We start from the raw sequence: 27,485 nt of genomic DNA, 5'->3' as shown, positions 1-27,485 counted from the left end.
TGCCGCCTTTGGATTTTCCAAATTAATGCTAAGGCATAAACTTGATCATTTATGCCTTTGGAAAATGATTTTTTTTGGATTACAATAAAACGCTTTCATTATGTTTTCAAATCGTATCGTAATTTATTTTTGAATAATTACAATGCACTTTTAGCAAAATGTTTATTGTAATTGAAACAAAATACTGTAAATTTTGAGCTCGACAACAGTGGGAACCGAACAAACGACATGAGCTTACAATACATAACGTAACATAATTCGTTAACCTACCGTAACGTAATATTTAGAATCTCGATTGTTTAACAATAGAACCACATACATCCTTTAAAATAAAAATTATTATACGTTTATCATTATTTGAAATAAAACTTTGTAATTTTATAGTTTGATTATTTATTTCCAGTTAAAAATATATTACTAGTATGATTTTGTTAAAACATGATTGAGTAGTGATGTAAGGACAAAATTATCAACAAAATAAACAGATTCTGTAAAGGGAGAAAGGATCCGACGAATGACTAACAAGACTTAGTCTCTATATATTCCGAATTCGAAATATTAATAGAAAGAAAATTTAGAAAAATAAACAGATTTTCCCAATTCTCAATTACTTATTTGGAAAAAAATAAAAATAAATAAATTCCCAAAACCACAAAAATCCTATGAGAATGAGTTTCTCCAAACTTTATGGCAACTGTTTTAGATAAAAACACATACAGGTGAAATAACTCAACTAAGGCTCATTTCTTCTAAACCAAATAAGGAGGAAATTTTTTGTAAAATACATCGAGATATGTCAGTGTCTAGTTACATTATTTTAGATGAATCATGTATGTAGACAAATGCGCAAATACTGTAGTAAAAGGAGGATTGCAAAATTTAATTCGTTTACCATTTATATATGGTCAGATACATTTTCCAAATGAATCGAATCGAGCAGGTCTGGCCTATATAGATGGAGCATCAAATTCATAAGCAAGCAAAAGAAGGTTTTACAAACAAATCTAAATGGCAAACATAAGTTTATTTGGTCTGGTTTTGATATTCTGCATCACAACCTCACCAGTATTCTGCGAATACTACTCTCCAACTCTTCCATACAAATCTGAACAAGAGAAAATCACCAACCTCCATTTTTCTTCCATGACACACACAACGGCAATAACCCTAGTGCCGTCTTGGTAGCCCGTCCTAACGCCACCGACAGCCAGCCCAGAACAACATTTGGCGACGTTTACGCTGTGGATAATCCTCTAACTGTCAGTCCTGAAATCACCTCTGAACTGATCGGAAATGCACAAGGGCTTTATGTATCATCAGACCAAGATTCGTTGTCCCTAGTATTATATGTGGATTTTGGATTTGTAAAAGGAGAGTTTAATGGAAGCTCTATTAGTGTGCTGTCGAGGAATCCGGTGTTGGAGACGGAACGTGAGCTTGCAATTGTGGGAGGCAAAGGGAAGTTTAGATTAGCTAAAGGATTTGCTCATCTTAAGACTTATTTTGTAAATGCTACTTCTGGTGATGCTATTGTTGAGTATAATGTCACTGTTGTTCATTACTAGTAATTATGATTTCTCTCAAACTGGTTCTTACATGAATAAAGTTTTTGGCTTTGAGCCTGTTGGAAAATCCTCCAACACTAGCTTATCACCACTGACAAGGAAAATAACTAATTAGATGATGATGCTTTCTACTATTACTTGGTGTGTTTTCACCGTTAGATGATGGAGCATAAAATTAATCTAATAGTGAAAACACACAAAGTAAGACTTACTTTGTAAAAAACAAAGTAAGCATAGCCTTTACCCTAATTGTCTCAATGACAACTTAAATGTTTTTATTGGCAATATATATATATATATATATATATATATATATATATTACTTTATCCATTTCATATTATTTATCCATTTCATATTATTTGTCATAGATAGAAAAGATTTTTTGTTTCTTATTATTTGGTTTAAATTTTTAATGGGATTTTTTTTTCTAATTTTACTCTTATTAATAATTTTACCATTAATTACTTTTTTATAATTTTAAGTTTTTAAGGTATAAAAACTGATGTAATTTAACGAATGTTACGGAAAATGAGTATTATTAACAACAAGAGATAGATCGTATTTTATTCTTTTTTTTTTTTTGTAAATATGAACATTTCTTTAATATGTGATTTGGTCAAATGTAACAAATAATATGAAATGAGCATTGGATCAAAATCAATGGTTGAGATTTTGCATCCATTTAGGGTCTAGATGGTTACTGATACCATTAAGAACAACCTCTTATATATATATATATAGCAAACAGAGGGATTAGTATCCCATTCTCCTTGATCAAACATTGAACTTACAACCCGTGCAAAGCAATGAGTACCCTAAGCCTATATTGATCAGTGACCATAATGTGAAAATGGATAAAGTTCAGTGGCCATGGGTGTAATTTATCCATTTTGTAAACGTTAAACTTAAATTCGTATTATTTTGTAAACGTTAAGCCTATATTGGTGCTATTTTGTACGTGAGGCCTAAATTGATGCTATATTGTAAACGTTAAGCCTAAATTGATATTAGGTTGTAAACGTTAAGCCTATATTAGTGTTATTTTAAACGTTGAGCCTAAATTGGTACTTACCCAAAAACCTTAGACCTATTTTGGTACCTTATCCTTTTTTATAAATTCTTGGCATTAATTGTGCCGCCTTTGGATTTTCCAAATTAATTCTAAGGATAAACATCTTCATTTGTTATGATCAAGTTTATGCCTTTGGAAAATGATTTTATTTTGGATTACAATAAAACGCTTTCATTATGTTTTCAAATCGTATCGTAATTTATTTTTGAATAATTACAATGCACTTTTTGCAAAATGTTTATTGTAATTGAAACAAAATACTGTAAATTTTGAGCTCGACAACAGTGGGAACCGAACAATCGACATGAGCTTACAATACGTAACGTAACATAATTCGTTAACTTACCGTAGCGTAATATTTAGAATCTCGATTGTTTAACAATAGAACCACATACATCCTTTAAAATAAAAATTATTATACGTTTATCATTATTTGAAATAAAACTTTGTAATTTTATAGTTTGATTATTTATTTCCAGTTAAAAATATAGTACTAGTATGATTTTGTTAAAACATGATTGAGTAGTGATGTAAGGACAAAATTATCAACAAAATAAACAGATTCTGTAAAGGGAGAAAGGATCCGACGAATGACTAACAAGACTTAGTCTCTATATATTCCGAATTTGAAATATTAATAGAAAGAAAATTTAGAAAAATAAACAGATTTTCTCAATTCTCAATTACTTATTTGAAAAAAAATAAAAATAAATAAATTCCCAAAACCACAAAAAAACCTATGAGAATGAGTTTCTCCAAACTTTATGGCAACTGTTTTAGATAAAAGCACATACAGGTGAAATAACTCAATTAAGGCTCATTTCTTCTAAACCAAATAAGGAGGAAATTTTTTGTAAAATACATCGAGATATGTCAGTGTCTAGTTACATTATTTTAGATGAATCATGTGATAAGTTAATTTGCAGTTAGAATAAATCCCTATTTATTAGGGTATTAGTTGGATAAGTTTTGTATACTTGCAGTTAGAATAAATCCCTATGTATTAGGGTATTAGTTGGATAAGATTTGAAGATTTGCTTTTGTATTTGCTGTTATTAGTCCACGTTATTAGTGGCCTAATTTATCTCTGTTTTGTTTTGTCTTTGGCTATTTAAGCCATTCTCTTTTATCAAATAACTAAGTCATTCATCCAAATTGTATCTCTTGTTTATTCAATATTTCCTAACAATTTGGTATCAGAGCTTCCCACCGGAGCCTGAGATAGAAAAAAAAACAGCATTTTTTTTGACTGATTTCAAACAGAAGTAGAAGAGAAAGGATGAGTGAAGATAAAAAAATTTATGCAACCTGCCATTCCACATTTCGATGGTCATTACGACCATTGGAGCATGCTAATTGAAAATCTTTTGAGATCTAAAGGGTATTGGGATCTGGTTGAAACTGGTTATAAAGAACCAGAGGAAGGTGTTGTTTTGCCTGAAGTGCAACAGAAGGAGCTAGACGATTGGAAGTTGAAGGATCTCAAAGCCAAAAATTATCTGTTTCAGAGCCTTGACAGAACAATTCTTGAGCAGATCCTAGAGAAACGCACTGCAAAACAGATATGGAGTTCGATGAAACAGAAGTTTGAAGGAAATGCTAGAGTAAAGCGTTCAACTGTTCAAGCGCTAAGGAGGGATTTTGAAATCCTGGAGATGAAAACAAGTGAAAGTATAGCAGAGTACTTTGCTCGTGTCTTAGCTATAGCTAATAAAATGAGAAGCAATGGGGAGCAGATGAAGGATGTTACAATTGTTGAAAAAAATTCTTAGAACTTTAACTGAGAAATTTAACTATGTTGTTGTCTCAATTGAAGAATCTAAGGATATTGATGCACTCATAATTGATGAACTGCAAAGTTCACTTATCGTGCATGAACAAAAGTTCCATAGGAGCAATGGAGAGGAACATGCCTTGAAGGTGACTATGGATGACAAACATGGAGGTCGAGGTCGTGGCAAAGGCAGCTACAGAGGCAGGAGGAGAGGCAGAGTTCGACAAGTTTTCAACAAAGCTACAGTTGAATGCTACAAGTGCCACAATCTTGGGCATTTTCAGTATGAATGTCCAATGTGGGAGAAGGAGGTTAACTACGTAGAATCAAATGAGAAAGAAGAGATGCTGTTAATGTCATATGTCGAGATGAATCTAGAATTGCAAGAGGATATTTGGTTCCTTGATTCAGGTTGTTCGAATCATATGAGTGGAACAAAGGCTGCATTTTGTGAGCTAGATGAGACGTTTCATGAAACAGTAAAATTGGGAAACAATGCCAAAATGAGTGTTCTCGGAAAAGGAAGGTTGAGACTACATGTGAATGGTGGCAGTCTTTCGATCACTAATGTTTTTTATGTTCCAGAATTGAAGAATAATCTTTTGAGCATTGGACAGCTTCAGGAACGTGGTCTTGCAATCTTATTTCAATCAGGAAAGTGCAACATATACCATCCTGAGAGAGGGCTTATCATTCAATCTGAGATGACAACCAACAGAATGTTCAGACTGTTTGCCAATTTTACATGTGAAAAAGAGAAAGATTCCCGCTTATACACAACAACTTCAGATCTGGCTCATCTTTGGCACTGCAGGTATGGGCACTTAAGCCATAAAGGCTTAAGAACTCTACAGACAAAAAAATGGTTCATGGTCTTCCGCAACTTCATACTTCAAATGTGACTTGTACTGATTGCATGGTGGGAAAACAACATAGAGATCCTATTCCCAAAACAAGCACATAGAGAGCCACATAAAAGTTACAGTTGGTGCATGCAGACATCTGCGGTCCAATCTCACCAATGTCTAATAGCAAGAAAAGGTACTCATTATGCTTCATAGACGATTTTAGCAGGAAGACATGGATATACTTTTTAAGTGCCAAGTCTGAAGCATTCGACATGTTCAAATTCTTTAAGAAACTTGTTGAAAATGAATCTGGTTTGTCTCTTAAATGTTTGCGAATTGACAGAGGTGGGGAATTTAATTCTAAAGAGTTCAATGAGTTCTGCAAGCAGCATGGTGTTAAAAGACAATTAACAGCCGCCTACACCCCCCAGCAAAACGGCGTAGTAGAAAGGAAAAACCGAACTGTGATGAATTTGGTTAGAAGCATGCTGTCAGCAAAGAAGATGCCCAAAAATTTCTGGCCTGAAGCTGTAAATTGGGCAGTTTATGTGCTAAACAGGAGCCCCACTCTAGCAGTTAAAGACATAACACCGCAAGAAGCATGGAGCGGAGCAAAACCAACAGTAGCCTACTTCAGAGTCTTTAGTTGCACCTCATATGTACATATTCCTGATGACAGACGGACAAAATTGGACAACAAGAGCTTCCCTTGTGTTCTTTTGGGTGTCAGTGAAGAATCAAAGGCATATCGACTATACGATCCAATCTCTAAAAGGATTGTAGTAAGTAGAGATGTCATCTTTGAAGAAGATAAACAATGGGTCTGGGACAAAAGTTTCGATAAACAAATCTTGGTGGACTTGGAATGGGCAGATGATGAAATTTGTGATGTTTTGATCGAAAATGACGCTGCTAGTTATGCAGGAGGCAACGATGAAACCTCAGAAACGATGAATAGTGAGCCAAACACAGCATCTTCACATAGCTCAGAAACAGCGAATGATGAGCCAACCCCAGCATCTTCACAAACATCTTTAGCATCTTCACACACATCCTCAGAAGATTTAACTGAAAGAGGAGGAAGAAATCGACAGACTCCATCTTATTTGCAAGATTATGTGACTGGTGAGGGACTTTCTGATGAGGAGTTTGAGGTTAACATGGCTCAAATTGCATCTATAGATCCAATTAGCTTTGAAGAGGCTAAAAAAAGTTCTAAGTGGAGGATGTCAATGGATTCTGAGATAAAGGCAATTGAGCAAAATGAAACATGGAAACTAACTGAATTGCCTGCATGTGCCAAAAAGATTGGAGTGAAATGGATTTTTAAGACAAAATTCAATGAACTGGGAGAGGTGGACAAATATAAAGCAAGGTTGGTGGCGAAGGGTTATTCTCAACAAGAAGGAGTGGATTACACAGAAGTTTATGCCCCAGTAGCAAGGATGGATACAGTTCGCATGATCATCGCTTTAGCAGCTCAAAAGAATTGGAAAATCTTCCAGCTTGACGTGAAATCAGCCTTCCTTCATGGAGAATTAAATGAAGATGTATATGTAGAACAACCAATTGGATATGTGAAAAAAGGGAGTGACCAGAAAGTCTACAAGTTGTAGAAAGCCTTGTACGGATTAAAGCAAGCTCCACGGGCCTGGTTTAGTAGACTTGAAGCGCACTTTCTAAGTGAAGGTTTTCAGGGGTGCCATAGTGAACAAACCTTGTTCATTAAGACCAACAGTACAGGTAAAATACTTATAGTGAGTGTTTATGTAGATGATTTGATTTATACTGGTGATGATGAAGATATGATGTGTGAATTTAAAAATTCTATGTTAAGGGAATTTGACATGTCTGATCTTGGGGGTATGAGATTCTTTCTTGGCATAGAGGTTTTACAAACAACCAATGGCATATATATCTGTCAAAGAAAATATGCATTGGATGTTCTCAAACGTTTTGGTATGGAGGTTAGCAATGCTGTTTGTAGTCCCATTGTACCAGGTTGTAAGTTGCACAATGATGAAGGGGGAATCAAAGTTGACGAGACATAGTAGGAAGTCTCATGTACCTCACAACCACAAGACCTGATATGATGTTTGTTGTCAGCTTAATTAGTCGTTACATGTCGAAACCTAAAGAGTTGCATCTACAAGCTGCCAAAAGAGCTCTCAGATACGTGAAAGGGACGGTGAATTATGGAATATTCTACAAGAGGGGTGAAACTAAAGAGCTTCTTGCATTCACTGATAGTGATTATGCCGGTGATGTTGATGATAGGAAAAGCACCTCTGGATATGTTTTCTTAATGAATTCAGGAGTTGTTTCATGGTCTTCAAAAAAGCAACCATTAGTTACACTATCAAGCACGGAAGCTGAATTTGTGGCAGGCGCAGCTTGTGCCTGTCAATCTGTCTGGATGAGGAGGATACTAAAGAAGTTGGGACTTGAGCAAAAAAGGATGCACAACTGTGATGTGTGATAGCAGTTCAGCCATTAAACTCTCCAAAAATCCTGTCATGCATGGGAGAAGCAAACACATAGATGTCTGGTTCCATTTTCTCCGAGACTTGGTTAAAGATGGAGTTATCAAGATGGAATTCTGTGGCACAAAGAGTCAAATTGCTGATGTGGTGACAAAGCCACTGAAGTCAAAAGATTTTCTAAGGTTGCGACAGATGTTGGGAGTCTGTGAGGTGCCTAATAAACCAAATACTTAAAAGTATTTAGTTTAAATGAGGGAATGATAAGTTAATTTGCAGTTAGAATAAATCCCTATTTATTAGGGTATTAGTTGGATAAGTTTTGTAGACTTGCAGTTAGAATAAATCCCTATGTATTAGGGTATTAGTTGAATAAGTTTTGAAGATTTGCTTTTGTCTTTGCTGTTATTAGTCCACGTTATTAGTGGCCTAATTTATCTTTGTTTTGTTTTGTCTTTGGCTATTTAAGCCATTCTCTTTTATCAAATAACTAAGTCATTCATCCAAATTGTATCTCTTGTTTATTCAATATTTCCTAACATCATGTATGTAGACAAATGCTCAAATACTATAGTAAAAGGAGGATTGCAAAATTTAATTCGTTTACCATTTATATATGGTCAGATAGATTTTCCAAATGAATCGAATCGAGCAGGTCTGGCCTATACAGATGGAGCATCAAATTCATAAGCAAGCAAAAGAAGGTTTTACAAACAAATCTAAATGGCAAACATAAGTTTATTTAGTCCGGTTTTGATATTCTGCATCACAACCTCACCAGTATTCTGCGAATACTACTCTCCAACTCTTCCATACAAATCTGAACAAGAGAAAATCACCAACCTCCATTTTTTCTTCCATGACACACACAACGGCAATAACCCTAGTGCCGTCTTGGTAGCCCGTCCTAACGCCATCGACAGCCAGCCCAGAACAACATTTGGCGACGTTTACGCTGTGGATAATCCTCTAACTGCCGGTCCTGAAATCACCTCTGAACTGATCGGAAATGCACAAGGGCTTTATGTATCATCAGATCAAGATTCGTTGTCCCTAGTATTATATGTGGATTTTGGATTCATAAAAGGAGAGTTTAATGGAAGCTCTCTTAGTGTGCTGTCGAGGAATCCGGTGTTGGAGACGGAACGTGAGCTTGCAATTGTGGGAGGGAAAGGGAAGTTTAGATTAGCTAAAGGATTTGCTCATCTTAAGACTTATTTTGTAAATGCTACTTCTGGTGATGCTATTGTTGAGTATAATGTCACTGTTGTTCATTACTAGTAATTAACTTGTTTTGTTTTTGGGATTTTTCTTCAATAAAATCATTATGTGTGTTCGGGATAATTAGTTTGATCAAATTGTTGTGAATTGTAGTATTTTTACTGGATGATTTCTCTCAAACTAGTTCTTACATGAATAAAGTTTTTGGCTTTGAGCCTGTTGGAAAATCCTCCAACACTAGCTTATCACCACTAACAAGGAAAAGAACTAATTAGATGATGATGCTTTCTATGGTTACTTTGTTTTTTACAAAGTACCATTTCTTGGTGTGTTTTCACCATTAGATGATGGAGCATAAAATTAATCTAATAGTGAAAACACACAAAGTAAGACTTACTTTGTAAAAAACAAAGTAAGCATAGCCTTTACCCTAATTGTCTCAATGACAACTTAAATGTTTTTATTGGCAAATATATATATATATATATATATATATATATATATATATATATATATATATATATTACTTTATCCATTTCATATTATTTGTTATAGATAGAAAAGATTTTTTGTTTCTTATTGTTCGGTTTAAATTTTTAATGGAATTTTTTTTTCTAATTTTACTCTTATTAATAAGTTTACCATTAATTACTTTTTTTTTATAACTTTAAGTTTTTAAGGTATAAAAACTGATGTAATTTAACGAATGTTACGGAAAATGAGTATTATTAACAACAAGAGATAGATTGTATTTTATTCTATTTTTTTTGTAAATATAAACATTTCTTTAATATGTGATTTGGTCAAATGTAACAAATAATATGAAATGATCATTGGATCAAAATCAATGGTTGAGATTTTGCATCCATTTAGGGCCTAGATGGTTACTGATACCATTAAGAACAACCCCTTATATATATATATATATATATATGTGTGTGTGGGGAAGAGTTCTCAATTGCGAGTTTTCATTCATGGAGACTATTAATAGGTTACCAGGTTACATAAATGAATATTTCTCTTTTTTTTTGTTTGGTAAGAAAGGAAAGGAAAAAAAACAAAACCAACAAAAAACCTACACCGGGATCAGTCTAGGAAGGCTGACTCCAATCCTATCCTCTAGGAGAGAAGGCAAAAGAAAAGAAGGAGGAACAGATATGGTAGAAACACCTAACATTCTCCCATGCCCAGCAGCTGCTAAGCGATCCGCCACGCGGTTTTGCTCCATAAATGAATATTTCTCTTTTTATAATAAATAATTTGACCGTATCAAAATATTTTTAGATAAAAATTCCTCTAAATTATCTATTCACCATCTCAGTAATTGTTATACATTGATTGTTACACATTGAATTCAAAAAAAAAACTACAATTAAGTTTTACATAAACTGATTTGTGAGCTTTTTTTTCTCCCTTAAATACATAATGGTTCCCGTCCAACCTTCTACTGCTGCCCCCCGCCTCCACTTAATTAAAGACTTTCTGGATTTTTTTTTCTTTTTTATTCAATATATTATTTTCAATAGTTTCTTCAAATTTTTTTTGATAATTTTTCGTTAAATGGTTGTCATCTAACATTTTGACAATTTTGATTTGAAATGTTTATATGTTACTTTTTATTATAATTTTTAAATTTAATAAGAAAAAGTAAAATCAAATTTATTTATTTTTTTACATATAAACATAAATAAATAAAATAAGTTATAAATTTAGCTCTATAATTATTATAGATAAGGGGTAAAAATACTCCTAACATTCACAACTAGGAGCAATTTTACCCCCAACATTTAAAATGATGCAATTTTACCTCTAACATTGGCAATCAAGAGCAAATGTACTCTTAATGTTGTCAAGTTGGGTCAATTTGAGAAATAATCATAAAACATGTATATTTTGTTCCTTATTCTACACCAATTGCATATCTGTTCATTTAAAAAAAAAATCATATTTTCTGTGATTTAATAATAGGATTGGAGATTACGTTACGTTACGTTAATGATTGTAAGCTCGATGACTGTTTACAAATAAATGAAAGCTTAAAGAAGTAAAAAAAAAGCTAAGGATTTTAAATTGAGCTTACAATCCTAAGAATTTATAGATTGAGCTTACGGTCCTAAGGATTTATAAATTGAGCTTATAATTATTACGTTACGTTATATTACGTCACATTACGTTAGATTACTTTTGTTACTTTATATCACATTACGGCATGTAAAGTTACATTACGTTACGTTATATCACGTTATATCACGTTACGTTACGTTACGTTACGTTACGTTACGTTACGTTACGTTACGTTACGTTACGTTATGTTACGTTACATCACGCTATGATACATCACATCAGGTTATGTAACATTATGTCGTGTTACATTATGTTATGTTACGTTACATTACGTTATGTTAACAATCGAACAATCGACATGAGCTTACAATACGTAACGTAACATAATTCGTTAACTTACCGTAACGTAATATTTAGAATCTCGATTGTTTAACAATAGAACCACATACATCCTTTAAAATAAAAATTATTATACATTTATCATTATTTGAAATAAAACTTTGTAATTTTATAGTTTGATTATTTATTTCCAGTTAAAAATATAGTACTAATATGATTTTGTTAAAACATGATTGAGTAGTGATGTAAGGAAAAAATTATCAACAAAATAAATTTAAAAAAAAATCATTCACACAAATAATTTGGATGAAATGTTTTTTCATTCTCTTTAAAATCACCAGGACACTTGTAGATCCCAATATGCATCAAATTTTGTGAAAATGAAATAAAGGAAGTAATTTATTATCTGAGATGTTAAGCTCGACAACACTGGGATCCGAACAATCGACATGAGCTTACAATACGTAACGTAACGTAATTCGTTAACCTATAGTACGTTTCTTAGCTCGAATCAAAAATAATATTAGATAGAATGCTTCTTGTATAATTGTACTTCTTCGGTTAGTGTGGAATTTTATGGAATGATACAACATGTTCAGTTGCTTCAAAACAAGTACGGTCTTGTCCAAGTCAGTCTTTTTTATTAGATTTTCAAATCGTATTGGACTTTTATCAAAATAAGTCATTGTGATTCAAATGGAATTCTTGTGAGATGTTAAACTCGACAACAGTGGGATCTGAACAATCGACATGAGCTTAAAATAAGTAACGTAACGTAATTCGTTAACTTACAATACGTGTCTTAGCTCAAATAAAATAATGTTAGATAGAATGCATCTTGTATCAATGTTGAGTTGCATCAAACACAAGTAAGATATTGTCCAATTCATTCTTTTTTTATTAGATTTTCAAATCGTATTGTAATTTATTTTCGAATAAATACTTTGAACTTTTATCATAATAAGTCATTGTGATTCAAACAGAATTCTTGTGAGATGTTAAACTCGACAACAGTGGAACCCGAACAATTGACATGAGCTTACAATACGTAATGTAACGTAATTCGCTAACTTACAGTGACGTTTCTTAGCTCGAATCAAACAATTTTAGATAGAATGCTTCATGTATCAATGTTGAGTTGCTTCAAACATAAGTAAGGTCTTGTCCAAGTCAATCTTTTTTTATTAGATTCTCAAATCGTATTGTAATTTATTCTCGAATAAATACATTGGACATTTTAGAACGAAATAAGTCATTGTGATTGAAACGGAATTCTTGTGAGACGTTAAGCTCGACAACAGTGGGATCCGAACAATCGGCATGAGTTTGATTATTTATTTGAAATAAAACCTTATATTTTTATAGTTTGATTATTTATTTTCATTTAAAAATAGAGTATTAGTATGCTTTTGTTAAAACGTGATTTAGTAGTGATATAAGGACAAAATTATCAGCAAAATATTTTTTTAAAAAAAAAAAGAAATCATTCAAACGAGTGATTTGGATGAAATACTTATTTGAATTCCCTTTAAAAGCATTAGGACACTTGTAGATCTCAATATGCATCAAATTTTGTGGAAAGAGAATAAAGAAACTCATTTATTAGATGCAATAAATGAATGTGTTGACAAAAAAAAGGGAGTGAGGAAGATGAAATTCGGACTGGAGTAGAGCAATCCGCACTCTATGTGTGGAAGGGAGGGTTTTGTTACGTAGTTAATAGTGTTTTTGATTGAGAAGAGCAACAGAAGATGCTTGTAGTTAAACGGTTAGGTAGAATGTGCATTGATTAACAAAGACCAAGTTCGATCTCTGGTTTCTCCATATAAAAATTTTATTTTTCGATTTTTCATTCAATATTGAGCATTAAACGTCTTCATATTTGAAATTAAAATTCATTTTTTTTTCAATTTAATCCTTGCATTGGAATCCAAAATGATATTAATATCTAAATCATCTAGAAAATTGAACAACTATTAAACCAAAGCAGGAAAATTATTGTTTTTTTCCTCATTTTTTATGACATTTGCATAAGAAATTCTCGGTTTAATATTATGTTTTTTTAAATCAATAATAATCAGATTACAATGAGGCAGTATATATCCATGAACCATCTTAAAAAATAAAATTAATATAAAATGAATAAAAATTTAATAAATGCAATAAGAAAACGTTTTCTTCATCGACATATACAAACACGAAACTGAACTACAGTTTAATGAAACTTAAGAAATAAATCCATTATGAAGTAATGAGAAACACAAACATCAATTCAGAAATTAATTGAGTAATATTAATGAAATCGAAACCAAGTTGTTAGTCGAAATCAGCAAGAAAAATCCATTAACGATCGAGGGACAAGGATGAATTTTTCGGCCACCGTGATGAATTTTCCGATGAATTTTCCAGATTTAATAAATGCAATAAGAAAACGTTTTCTTCATCGACATATACAAACACGAAACTGAACTACAGTTTAATGAAACTTAAGAAATAAATCCATTATGAAGTAAAGAGGAACACAAACATCAATTCAGAAATTAACAGAGTAATTAATGAAATAGAAACCAAGTTGTTAGTTGAAATCAGCAAGAAAAGTCCATTAACGATCGAGGGACAAGGATGAATTTTTCGGCCACCGCTATGAATTTTTCGATGAATTTTCCAAATTAATCTATTTGGAGATGAAGGCTAATGAAGAACAAGGAGTAATTACAAAGAGAGAGAAAAATGCAATTTACAAGATAAGTCATTTATTATGACTATTAATTACATGAAAGAACTCATTGCTCTATTGGGTCCGCTCAAAACGAACACGTCTCATCAATGCGTGGCAAGCAACTTGGGGTCAAGTTCTTTTTAAAAGAGAGTGTATGATGTGGGGCATCTCCTTGGAGGATCGGGTCCGGACGAGGGAAGTCGGAGGAAGAACCAAGCACGAGCAACAAGCGAGTAAAGAGGCCAAAACAGTGCCACACAATAGCTCAGCAGCTCAGGCAAGCTCCGCGTGGATTAAAGCACGCTCCACGTGAAGGAAGGTTTGATCCAGAGAAGAGTTCAGCAGCCAATCCACGCTCTGCTTGGATTTGGGCACGCTCCGCTTGGACTGGGCACGTTCCGCTTGAGGGAAGGCACACTCCACGTGAATGAGGATTGATCCGGAGAAAAGTCCAGGAGGTCACCTACGCGGTGTTTGGATTGGGCACGCTCCGCTTGGGGGAAAGCACGCTCCACGTGAATGAATGATTGATCCGGAGAAAAGTCCTGAGACCAATCCACACGGGGCTTGGAATTAGGCACGCTCCGCGTGCCTTCATTTTAATGAACTTGCCCCTTACTCTAGCTTCCTACTTAATTACAATCCTGCCACTCCTTATTTACAACCCATACCACTCTTTAATTACAACTCTACCACTCCTATATTTACACCTATGCCACCTCCTTATTATTACCCCATTTTACCCCTAACCTTACTCTTTAATTAATTATGTTAAGGCAGCCTTTTATGTAACTTTTCATGTAGGTTTGAGGTGATATAAATTCATCTATTTCTCTTTGTAGGAGTTAACTTTTTATCAACACAAATTAATCATCTTCTTCAAGAAGCTTTTGTTAAGGTTTGAAACCTTCAACAATGGGGGATCTTTGATTTCCTATGGATTTCACCACGCCAAAACCCCCTACAGACGATGGTTAAAAACCGTCATCCCGCGAGATATAAATCTGTCACAGGGCTCGCTGCCATCTGTTGCACCTTCAAACGACGGTTAGGTTCTATCATTTGAAGATACCATACATGACATCAGCCTAGTTGCGTACTGTCATATGAATATTGTTACGATTCTTCTTTTTATTTATTAACGTCTATAGACGAAGCCTACCTCGACAAGCTTTCACCCGCGGGAGGTCCGCCATGACTACTACGGTGCTGTTTGGACTCGAGGTCCACTAGAGAAAACGACTAGCTTGGCAGGGCCAGTGTCGGAGAAAGAGTCGCCACCCGGATTTTAGGTCCGAGAATGTTACTGAGATTCCTTGCGGGAAGCAAGTGGGTTCGGGAAGTTAGGTACGCTTGGGAAAGGTTAATATCTCCTCGAAAGGAAATATTAAGCACCCCAAAAATCGCTCGGTGAACCCACCGGCCTCCTACTTAGCATTTCTAAATACAATCAGGCTATTAATAACTCTTTTAAGCTTTTTAAATTCGTTTTGAATGTGATTTGTTTGGAAAAAATCATTTTTGTTTCATGTCATATTGCACAATTGTATACAAAAGAAAATAAACAAAATATTACAACTCTAAAAGCAATGAAATATGTACAAAATTGAATACAATTACATCCGCGCATTCCCGGGTCTTCAATCCGCACCAAAATAATGTTTCTCCATACTCATATCAACCAAAATAAAAGATTAGAAGCAAATAACATAGTTGTACAATTAGTTATGGTGTAAAAATGGACAAAGGACTAAATTGAATAAAGTTAAAAAGTTTATTTAAGGGCCTAATTGAAAGAAAGTGGAAAACTTTAAATTAAGGACCAAAGTGAATAAAATATAAAGTTCCAAAATAGGAACTAGAATGAATAAAAGGAAAAGTTCTAAATTAGGGACTAGAGTGAATAAAACAAAAAGTTCTAAATTAGGGATTAGAACGAATAAAACAAGAAGTTCTAAATTAGGGACTAAAACAAATAAATAAAAAATTATTAGATTAGGAATCAAATAAATAGAAAAGAAAGTTTTATTATAACTATTGGTGTCTGAACGATCGTGAAATAAAATTTATCTCGAGTTGATTCGTTTATCCCAAATCATTGTTATGAACGAAAAGAACCAATTAGATCAATAATATTAACTTTGTAATATTATTAATATCAGATTCAAAAATAAAAGTATAAGAAGAGTAGATTGATTGAAATAAATAAAAATGCTCAAAACAAATGATTTAACCGGTAAATCATTGCTTTATAGTTAAATTAAATCAATTTAGGGAATATATTTGACAACCTATTGACAATAAAAACCAACAATGAAAAATAAAATAAGAAAAAGGAAGAACAATCTATATTTCAGAGTACCAAATATTAAATAATAGACAAGATTTGTCCATCAGAAACCTTTACCTAGGTTGTGGGATGATTGGAAAAATCACAAATATTGGAACACGGATGATGAACGCAAAAAACTAGAATTTATTCAGAGTGATTCGGTAGAATTTCGGCTATTTTCTGTCTAATTTTCGTCCTCTATTTTTTCCTATTTTTCGTTCTCTCTGCCCCCACTAGCTGTGCCAAAAGCTGTTATTTATAGGCTAGAATTAGGGTTTAGGGTTAATTTTGAGATTAATTAAATAAGATAGGGGTTTAAAGGGTATTTTATTAGAAAAAACCTAAAACCTACGACAACCATTAAAGGAGCAGCGCAGGGCAGGCTGCTGGGCCTGCTTGCTGGGCCCAGCACGCGGCCCAGCGCCTAGCAGCACAGGCCCTGCCACGCTGACGGATTACTAACGGAATGTTCGTCGGTAAGCAGTCATTTTTCACATAAAATTGGATCTTTTTGATATCCGATTTTGACGAATCTTATGCCATTGGACTCGTTTCAACGAGACGGAAAGTTTTGCATCTAATAACCTAAGTCTAAAACTGACCCGAACTAAGCTTATTTCTTATTTTATCCTAAATTTCACCTAAAAACTTCAACTAGTCACAGATTCTTCGTTAGACCTCCGAATTGAGCCTGGAAAAGTGCGTTATGACACTCTCGAGGGACATGACTCACTAAAATACGCAAAAGTTATATGTTTTGCTCTAAAAAAATTTGGTTTTGAATGGAAAAGGGTTGACTTTGACTTTCTAACGAGGGATTTTTCCGTGATCCATTTCTGATCATATTTCCAATCATCTTTAAAAGGTTTTCATCATAGGGCTACGACTCCGGTGTCTATAGTTGCCCCTACTTTATCATGCATTGTGAGTTGTGTGCATTTTTAGAAAACTGAATTCAAAGTAGATGTTTTGAGAAAAACAGTTTTTGCCCCTACTTTGAAGATGTAGAAAGAAAATGTGTGTAATAGAACAAAGTATGATAAAGTAAATATTCATCTGGAGTTGGAGGATGTTGTGATTGATTCATCGATCCAGTCTCTTAAACGACTGAGAGCAAATGGACATCTGATTATTGATCTCTTCAGCGATCTCAGATTGTAGGTCTCTTCAACGACCTGTGGTTGTGGATCTCTTCAACGATCCTGGATTGTTGGTCTCTTCAACGACCAGTTGTGGTTGATCTCTTTAGCGATCTTAGATTGTAGGTCTCTTCAACGACCTGTAGTTGTGGATCTCTTAAGTGATCTTGGATTGTAGGTCTCTTTAACGACCTATAGTTGTGGATCTCTTCAACGATCCTGGATTGTAGGTCTCTTCAATGACCTGTTATGGTTGATCTCTTCAGCGATCTCAGATTGTAGGTCTCTTCAACGACCTGTGGATGTGGATCTCTTCAACGATCCTGGATTGTAGGTCTCTTCAACGACCTGTTATGGTTGATCTCTTCAGCGATCTCAGATTGTAGGTCTCTTCAACGACCTGTTGTGGTTGATCTCTTCAGTGATCTCTGATTTTAGGTCTCTTCAACGACCTGTGATTGTGGATCTCTTAAGCGATCCTGGATTGTAGGTCTCTTCAACGACTTGTAGTTGTGGATCTCTTCAAAGATCCTGGATTGTAGGTCTCTTTAACGACCTGTAGTGGTTGATCTCTTCAGCGATCTCAGATTGTAGGTCTCTTCAACGGCCTGCTGTGGTTGATCTCTTCAGCGATGTCATATTGTAGGTCTCTTCAACGACCTGTGGTTGTGGATCTCTTCAATGATCCTGGATTGTAGGTCTCTTCAATGACCTGTTATGGTTGATCTCTTTAGCTATCTCTAATTTTGGGTCTCTTCAACGACCTGTGTTTGTAGATCTCTTGAACGATCTTTGATTGTAGGTCTCTTACACGACCTGTAGTTGTAGATCTCTTGAATGATCTGTAGTTGTAGATCTCTTGAACGATCTCTATTTTTGGTCTCTTCAACGACCTGTGTTTGTAGATCTCTTGAACGATCTCTATTTTTTGTCTCTTCAACGACCCATGTTTGTAGATCTCTTGAACGATCTCTGATTGTAGGTCTCTTGCACGACCTGTAGTTGTAGATCTCTTGAATGATCTTTGATTGTAGGTCTCTTGAACGACCTGTTGTTGTGGATCTCTTGAACGATCTCTATTTTTGGTCTCTTCAACGACCTATGTTTGTAGATCTCTTGAACGATCTCTGATTGCAGGTCTCTTGCACGACCTGTAGTTGTAGATCTCTTGAACGATCTGTAGTTGTAGATCTCTTGAACGATCTTTGATTGTAGGTCTCTTGAACGACCTGTGTTTGTAGATCTCTTGAACGATCTCTATTTTTAGTCTCTTCAACGACCTGTGTTTGTAGATCTCTTGAACGATCTCTGATTGTAGGTCTCTTACATGAACTGTAGTTGTAGATCTCTTGAACGATCTTTGATTGTAGGTCTCTTGAACGACCTGTTGTTGTGGATCTCTTGAATGATCTCTATTTTTCCTTTTGCCTGAACTGCCCATATGGGTTTTCAATCAAGCTTTTTAACATCTCACAATTTTTTTCTCTATCTCTCCTTTTGCCTGGACTACCTCTTTTGAGGTTTTCAATCCAACATTTTTTCTTTATTTTCATGGATGCAAGAGAAATTGGGTATTTTGAAGTGCATGGACCCAAGAGTCATTTTTTGTTGATTTCCATACTTAGCATCAAATGTGAGCTGGTGCTCAGTCTTTTGACCAGTGGAAAAGCATTTTGAACTGGCTGACAGGTGATCAGATCATATGGATGTACCCCTTGATGGAGATATCTTGGGTGCTAAACAGAGTTTGGGTGGATGCCTGTGAAAAAATTGAGGCGAGGCCTCATTTGCATTTATATTATGGATCACCACCGTTGGGAGTGTACCATTGTCACTCACTATGCTGATTGGCTGTGTATACAGATGAGGAGTGAAGAACTCGATATATTCCTCAGTTTGGACCGGAGTTCACTACTCTTGATGATTACAAATGCAAGATGCTTCAATCAAAGTCGACTCTTGAAAGGACAACAGAGGAGCAGAGAGACCAAGCTTCAAGAAGCATAGAGAGGGAGGAGTAGTCTCTTCTATCCAGATCTTATTATTTGATTTTTTTTTTTGAAATTTCACTTGAGGTGAGATATCTATTGATTCAGACATTTCATCGTATATACAACTTTTGACTGTTCAACTCGAATAAAACACTTGGCAAATATACATTGAATTGTTTATTGCTCAGATTCCTAACCACTCTCACTGAAGTGTGCCTTTACAGGTTTTCACATTTCAGCTATTTTATTTCCTCACTTTTGTTCCCGGAATTTTCAAATGAATGCCCTTTGCGAGTCTTCACTCATTGGGGAAGTCCCTTATTGTTGCATAGGTCGTCCTTTGCAGATTTTCAACCTATCAGGATTTGTTTTTCATTTTTTTTTTTTGCATTTTTATGAGAAGGATTTCTTGGCTTCACTGAGGGTGATTGTCTTCCCAAACTTGTGACCGTGCTTGTCTTCACTTAACTGCACTCCTCATCTTGGCTATGGACTTCCATGTTGGATATGAACTTTCTGAGGACATGATTGATAGACTCCAGATTTTCTTCCTTGACTAAAGTGAGCTTTTCTTGAAGGCTTGATTATCCACTTGTGTAGCACTATTGATTTTTTTTTCTTGAAGCCACTTAGTGGACTGTGTTGGATTTTAGTCTTATTCGAATTCTGCGGGATCTTTTTCTAAGATGGCTTTGGATGGCTTCATCTTCATTTCTTATTGCTAGACTTTGCCCCTGAATTTTTCTGGCACCTTCTCTGTAATGTTGGATCATCACATCATGAGTTTGGACCCTGTTGTTGCTCATGAGGTAGGGTCACTTATCATCTATGGATCGGATGCCTCTTCATGCTTCAATCTAAATGGTGTATCCATGTGATAGTGTCCCTCGTGGAATTGGAGGTGACCTTCTTATAGAAATCTTAGTGCTTGAGACCAGTATGATTTTGGCCTACTGCTCGCCTCTTTGAGCTCTGTCAATTGTTGGTTGACCTTCTTTGTGTGCAAGTAGGTTAGAACTCTTCGCTTGATGAATTTAGGTCTGGCTTATCATTGTAAGGCCAAGGAAACCCTTCTCATGATTTATTTTATTTATCCACTCCATTAATTTTCTCTCTTTAGTGGTTAAGTTCTGAGCAATAAGTATATTTTTAGGACTTTCATCCATGCCATGATAACAATGGAAGTGTTTCAAATGAGTGAATGTCAAATGCTGATATGTGGTGAAGATGAGAATGTACAAAATTATCAATATCGCACAAAAACAGAATTTTATTGAAATCAAAAGAGTAATTCATGATGTCTTATTGAACAAAAACGAAGATAAAAGATCAAGACTAAAAATGCAATCCTCCATTCTCATGCTGCTTCAAGGAGCTTCAGGTGCCTCTACTTCATTAGCATCCTCAATCTTGAGAGCTTCTTCTTCAGCTCCTTCTACTTCATTATGGAGTTCTTTTGTTCAAGGCATTGATGGAGGATTCACCTGCGAGAAGAATCTGGATCACTTATCTTTCCCGCGTCAATGAGATCTTGAATCTCATGCTTCAGCCTACCACAATCGTCTGTCTTATGACCATATTGTTGGTGGAAATTGCAATATCCATTTTCCTTAGCCTGAGTAGAAAGTGTACTTGGGCGAGCCGTTAAGGGAGAGAGCAACCCTTTTTGTTGCAGTCGGTTCAACATCTTTGATAATGATTGATTAAAATTGGAGAACCTCCTCCCATTTACTGCATGAACATCCATTGCCTTTGTAGACCCACTACTTCCACTTGTACTTCGTTCATAACTACCCCCGATCCTTTTCAAAAATGGCTTCTTTCCTAGCTCAAGATCTGATTCTACTGATAGACCACAATCATACATCTCCTTGAATCCAGAGAAAGGCATATATCTGATCTCGTTCCTGATGAACGGTAGAGAATTTTTTACCACCATTTGAATATGATCGGCAAGACTAACCTTGCTTCTGCTTGGTGCTTTCAAGCTCCTTCAAAGTCACTTCTAGTCCAGCATTGAAGCCATATTGCCCCACAAAGGCCTTTGTTAGCTCTATCCAATTCTTCTTGATTGAGGGGGACAAGGTGCGGTACCATGTCAAGGCTGGGCCTTCTAGATAAACATTGAAAAGGTCTACAATTTGATCCTCTGTCAGTGTTGTCAAGAGCATGATTGCCATGTAAGAGGTGGCATGAGCAATGGGGTCACCTGATCCATCAAACTTCTTAATATCAGGTAGCTTGAATTTATTTGGCAGACCACCCCGGGCCAAACGACCTCTCAGATTGAAGACCTCATCGTGAGTTGAACCATCTCCGTTCAGGTTTCGGACCTCATTCAATATTTCTTCTTTTAGGGCTTTATCCCTTGCAGCAGCATTCCTCTTGATCAAGTAATCAGCCATGTCTTCCTCATCTTCGATATGAGTCTCTGGTCCATTAAGTTGGGGACCCATGTTATTTTTTACAACAAGAGCAGTGAGGGCTTCTACCTGTGCCCCTAGAGTGTTGAACCTATCTTCCATCTGTTTCATTTTCTCCTCCATTGTGTGGTCAGCCATCTGATTCACAGAATTATCTGAGTCTGAATGGTAAGCTGATGTGGTTGAGCGGACTAAACGAGAGCCTTCACGAACCCAATGAGAATCCATGATGGCTGCAACCACAAGGTATTAGATATACACATGATGCATGACTTAATGCATGATTCGTGGTGTGTGCTTTTTTTTCTACAAAAAGAAAGAAACAGAAAACAAAACGAACAAATAGTTAGTCATAACACACATAACACATATCACAACATTATTCCTTCCAACCTTATTCCTCCCTTACACGTAGTGGTTCAGGTCCTTTCCTAGGATTTTTAGCTTTGGTTTGTTTTGCATCAACGAGGGATGCACGAAACCGACGACATGCATAACTCTCAAAGCGATGTAAATCAATCATCATACAAGGTTAGCCTTTAGTTCACCTTTAGGATAGACCTTATCAGTTTTTTAGGTCATGCGAGACCATGGGATACGACATGGCTTATCTTAACGGTTAGGGTCTTGTTTAGGACAAACTATACCAATTTAGTCTGTAGAATCCGCCCATTTCAACATTTGGAGTTTTGAGCCTCCTCAGGGTGATTTACAAAACCTGGATATAGCAGAGGTTGTCCTAGATAAGTCGATGTCTTTTAAAATAGGTTATGCCAGCTTTATTTCGAAAGTACCCTTAGGATAGAGTTGAAATCTCTACTGGGGTTTTCTCTCGCTTCAAGTACGACACGTGCTACCTTAAATGATATGTTCGTTTCCTTTACTATAGGTTGTACCAACCTTGATCTCCATTACTGTTTTGATTTGAAAGAGATGAAAAGCTTTTTTAAGTAAACGGAGACTTTGGGTGTAGTACATCCTATACTAAAGGACTCGAAACCCTATTCTTTTGACATAGATTATAGCAAACTGAAATTTGAATTCTAATATGACATGACTTGGACAAAAGATGCCAAAGTGGTCTCTTTGAATCATGGTGTGTACCGACCTTAGATTTCATTTTCCCCTTATTGACGAAAGAGGTGAAATCTCTTTTTGGGAAACATGAAATTTTTGGGTCCAGTATAAGTCATGGTTAAAGAGACTACTTAGTTCCTTTCAGAATAGGTCATGCTAGATTAGAATTTTGCTCCTTCTTTCGGGTTTGAACAAAGAGGTAAAATCTCTATGAAAGAGGTATGAAACTTCAGGTATGTCATAGGCTATAACAAAAGACAAACAAAAGGCCAAAATACAATGGAAAATCAAAATCATTATTAGGGTCATGCTTTATTCTAAGGGAAGTAACTAAAGCCATTACATGAGGTTTGGTTGAGAGATGGGGACCCTTGCAAAAAGATCAAACTATTCCTTTCGAATGGAGTTAGAATAGTCCAAAACTTTTTACAAGGGGGCATTGACACTACGTAGGCCCCAAGTATCGAATGGATTCTTGGAGAACTTTCGTGAGAATTGCCCAAAAGGTTTTCTTTTGTATGCAAATGCTATGCGAACTTAAAAGAGAGTAAGAATAGTTCAAAAAGTACAGAAGAAATTGCTTTTCGGAATCAACTTCTCTTTATCCCCAGCAGAGTCGCCACTGTAGACGAAGCCTACCTCGACAGGCTTTCACCCGTGGGAGGTCCGCCATGACTACTACGGTGCTGTTTGGACTCGAGGTCCACTAGAGAAAACGACTAGCTTGGCAGGGCCGGTGTCGGAGAAAGAGTCGCCACCCAGATTTTAGGTCCGAGAATGTTACTGAGATTCCTTGCGGGAAGCAAGTGGGTTCGGGAAGTTAGGTACGCTTGGGAAAGGTTAATATCTCCTCGAAAGGAAATATTAAGCACCCCCAAAATCGCCCGGTGAACCCACCGACCTCCTACTTAGCATTTCTAAATACAATCAGGCTATTAATAACTCTTTTAAGCTTTTTAAATTCGTTTTGAATGTGATTTGTTTGGAAAAAATCATTTTTGTTTCATGTCATATTGCACAATTGTATACAAAAGAAAATAAACAAAATATTACAACTCTAAAAGCAATGAAATATGTACAAAATTGAATACAATTACATCCGCGCATTCCCGGGTCTTCAATCCGCACCAAAATAATGTTTCTCCATACTCATATCAACCAAAATAAAAGATTAGAAGCAAATAACATAGTTGTACAATTAGTTATGGTGTAAAAATGGACAAAGGACTAAATTGAATAAAGTTAAAAAGTTTATTTAATGGCCTAATTGAAAGAAAGTGGAAAACTTTAAATTAAGGACCAAAGTGAATAAAATATAAAGTTCCAAAATAGGAACTAGAATGAATAAAAGGAAAAGTTCTAAATTAAGGACTAGAGTGAATAAAACAAAAAGTTCTAAATTAGTGATTAGAACGAATAAAACAAGAAGTTCTAAATTAGGGACTAAAACAAATAAATAAAAAATTATTAGATTAGGAATCAAATAAATAGAAAAGAAAGTTTTATTATAACTATTGGTGTCTGAACGATCGTGAAATAAAATTTATCTCGAGTTGATTCGGTGATCCCAAATCATTGTTATGAATGAAAAGAACCAATTAGATCAATAATATTAACTTTGTAATATTATTAATATCAGATTCAAAAATAAAAGTATAAGAAGAGTAGATTGATTGAAATAAATAAAAATGCTCAAAACAAATGATTTAACCGGTAAATCATTGCTTTATAGTTAAATTAAATCAATTTAGGGATCAAATATATACAGAAAATATATTTGACAACCTATTGACAATAAAAACCAACAATGAAAAATAAAATAAGAAAGAGGAAGAACAATCTATATTTCAGAGTACCAAATATTAAATAATAGACAAGATTTGTCCCTCAGAAACCTTTACCTAGGTTGTGGGATGATTGGAAAAATCACAAATATTAGAACACGGATGATGAACGCAAAAAACTAGAATTTATTCAGAGTGATTCGGTAGAATTTCGGCTATTTTCTGTCTAATTTTCGTCCTCTATTTTTTCCTATTTTTCGTGCTCTCTCCCCCCACTAGCTGTGCCAAAAGCTGCTATTTATAGGCTAGAATTAGGATTTAGGGTTAATTTTGAGATTAATTAAATAAGATAGGGGTTTAAAGGGTATTTTATTAGAAAAAACCTAAAACCTACGACAACCATTAAAGGAGCAGTGCAGGGCAGGCTGCTGGGCCTGCTTGCTGGGCCCAGCACGCGGCCCAGCGCCTAGCAGCACAGGCCCTGCCACGATGACGGATTACTAACGGAATGTCCGTCGGTAAAACGCCAGCAGTCATTTTTCACATAAAATTGGATCTTTTTGATATCCGATTTTGACGAATCTTATGCCATTGGACTCGTTTCGACGAGACGGACATTTTTGCATCTAATAACCTAAGTCTAAAACTGACCCGAACTAAGCTTATTTCTTATTTTATCCTGAATTTCACCTAAAAACTTCAACTAGTCACAGATTCTTCGTTAGACCTCCGAATTGAGCCTGGAAAAGTGCGTTATGACACTCTCGAGGGACATGACTCACTAAAATACGCAAAAGTTCTATGTGTTGCTCTAAAAATTTTGGTTTTGAATGGAAAAGGAATGACTTTGACTTTCTAACGAGGGATTTTTCCGTGATCCATTTCTGATCATATTTCCAATCATCTTTAAAAGGTTTTCATCATAGGGCTACGACTCCAGTGTCTACAACGTCACCTTTAATGTCATCACATGACATACTAATAATTAAAAATGTCAATTAGCTATATGGGAAATTTTCATATTGGTATTCGCGGTGACAGTTTTTATAATAATTGTAGTCGTAGTAACTTGTATCAGATGGCATAGGTCTTAATCAATCATGTCAATAGATTTATTTTAGATGACAGATTCTTTTATTTTAATGTCTTTTTATTGTTGTTTAGATGATATTTTTTTAACCGTAAATGTCACTTTTTGCCTTCTTCTTCGCATGAATCTGGTAATGAACAATAATCAAATGAACAAGAATTTCTGTATATCAATGATTTTAAATTTATTAGAGACTAATGCTCATAATCTGTTTACATTTGAACTAGACAAATTTCTGAATGTAATAAGGTAAAAACAATAAGCAATGTACATCTCTAATTCTGTCAATACGTCAATCTTTCAAGAGGCGTGGTGGTGTTGATTGGAAGCCAAATCCAACTTGATCTGCATGCATATCTAAGTCATCATTGCCTAGAACCCCCAAAGTCTTGATATCTGCAAAACCAATTGATGATACTCATTAATTACGTACCGTATACAGATAGACCTAATTAATCTCGTTTTACCCTTTCTCCATTCTGAGACCCTTCACTTACCCACCCACATTATAAATATGAAGCATTTAACAATTCTCAAGAGTCCAAAACCCAACACTATACTTACTCTAGTTATATCGAGCATGGATAGACGTATAAGGAACCTCTATCGTTGTGTTGAGTTGCAGATTTCTCGATTCCGGTCTGAGGCACCCAATTGGCTTGTCAATATATATGCAGGTCCTGCCCGTCGGCAATGGACTGTCGTGATGAAGGGCCCTCCAAACACCCCTTGTGAAGGAGGCGTATTCATAGTCCACATGGACTTCCCTGTCGATTTCCCCTCCACACCTCTAGTTGTAAGAACATGCATGAACTTATTAACACAAAGAAATCAGTTCATATATATGCAAATACACTCATGGCATTACTATTGTTCGCAGGTCATATTCAAGACCAAAATTTATCATCCTAATATCGGTCCCTTGGGGCATGTATCTTGTTGGTCCCGTGTGATTAGTTCCAAAGGGGGGGTTAGGAACTAATATAACTTTTTCTTTTAATTATACTGACTTAGTATAATTCTTTAGTTAACTAAACTTAGTTTAGGTCAGCACAGCCGAGAAGAGTAAGACAGCTTTAGTCAGATGCTGACTAGAACTGTTTTACTTGTGAGTTGGAAATTACCACTTGAGGTCAGCTTCCAACTCAGCACCAAGATTACTCAGTGTCAGCTCTTACAATTTATATCCTGAGTAATTTTATCAAGTAACACATATATAGATATATTGAGAGAGATTTAGAAGTTACTCAGTACGACTTATCCTGGTTCGGCCTCTCTGCCTACGTCCAGTCCCCAGAGTCCCTCCGGGCTTTTTCAATCCAATACTGAGCTCTTTAAAGGTAGAGCACAAACCGTTTACAAGGCTGTTGAATATGCAAGAGTACCTTCCTCTATTCGTCTACTCAACTCCTACTAAGTGCTATAACCGAACACCTAGATTTCTCTACCACTGAGTACTTAAAACGGAGTACTCAGCACAACTCTCTCAATTTTACAATTGATACAAACTTGTTCTTTCTAGATGAAGAACACTTTAGACGATTACAAAATCAATCTAGCTTTTAC

The 27,485-nt window shown here is 35.3% G+C and overlaps 1 protein-coding gene and 1 pseudogene across 1 annotated transcript; both read left to right on the top strand.

The window, feature by feature from the left end:
• Window positions 1–1,008: 1,008 nt before the first annotated feature.
• LOC136222647 (dirigent protein 4-like) lies at window positions 1,009–1,565 on the top strand (annotated as a pseudogene).
• Window positions 1,566–8,463: 6,898 nt separating this feature from the next.
• Window positions 8,464–9,021, top strand: LOC136222645 (dirigent protein 4-like). Its single transcript, XM_066010383.1, has one exon. It carries the CDS (start codon window positions 8,464–8,466, stop codon window positions 9,019–9,021), a length of 558 nt encoding a protein of 185 aa, XP_065866455.1.
• Window positions 9,022–27,485: the final 18,464 nt, after the last annotated feature.

Source organism: Euphorbia lathyris, chromosome 3 (assembly GCF_963576675.1).
Source record: "Euphorbia lathyris chromosome 3, ddEupLath1.1, whole genome shotgun sequence".
In the NCBI taxonomy this organism is placed as follows: Eukaryota; Viridiplantae; Streptophyta; class Magnoliopsida; order Malpighiales; family Euphorbiaceae; genus Euphorbia; species Euphorbia lathyris.
Note: the sequence above shows the minus strand (reverse complement) of the source record. Positions and strands in the feature narration are given on the sequence as shown.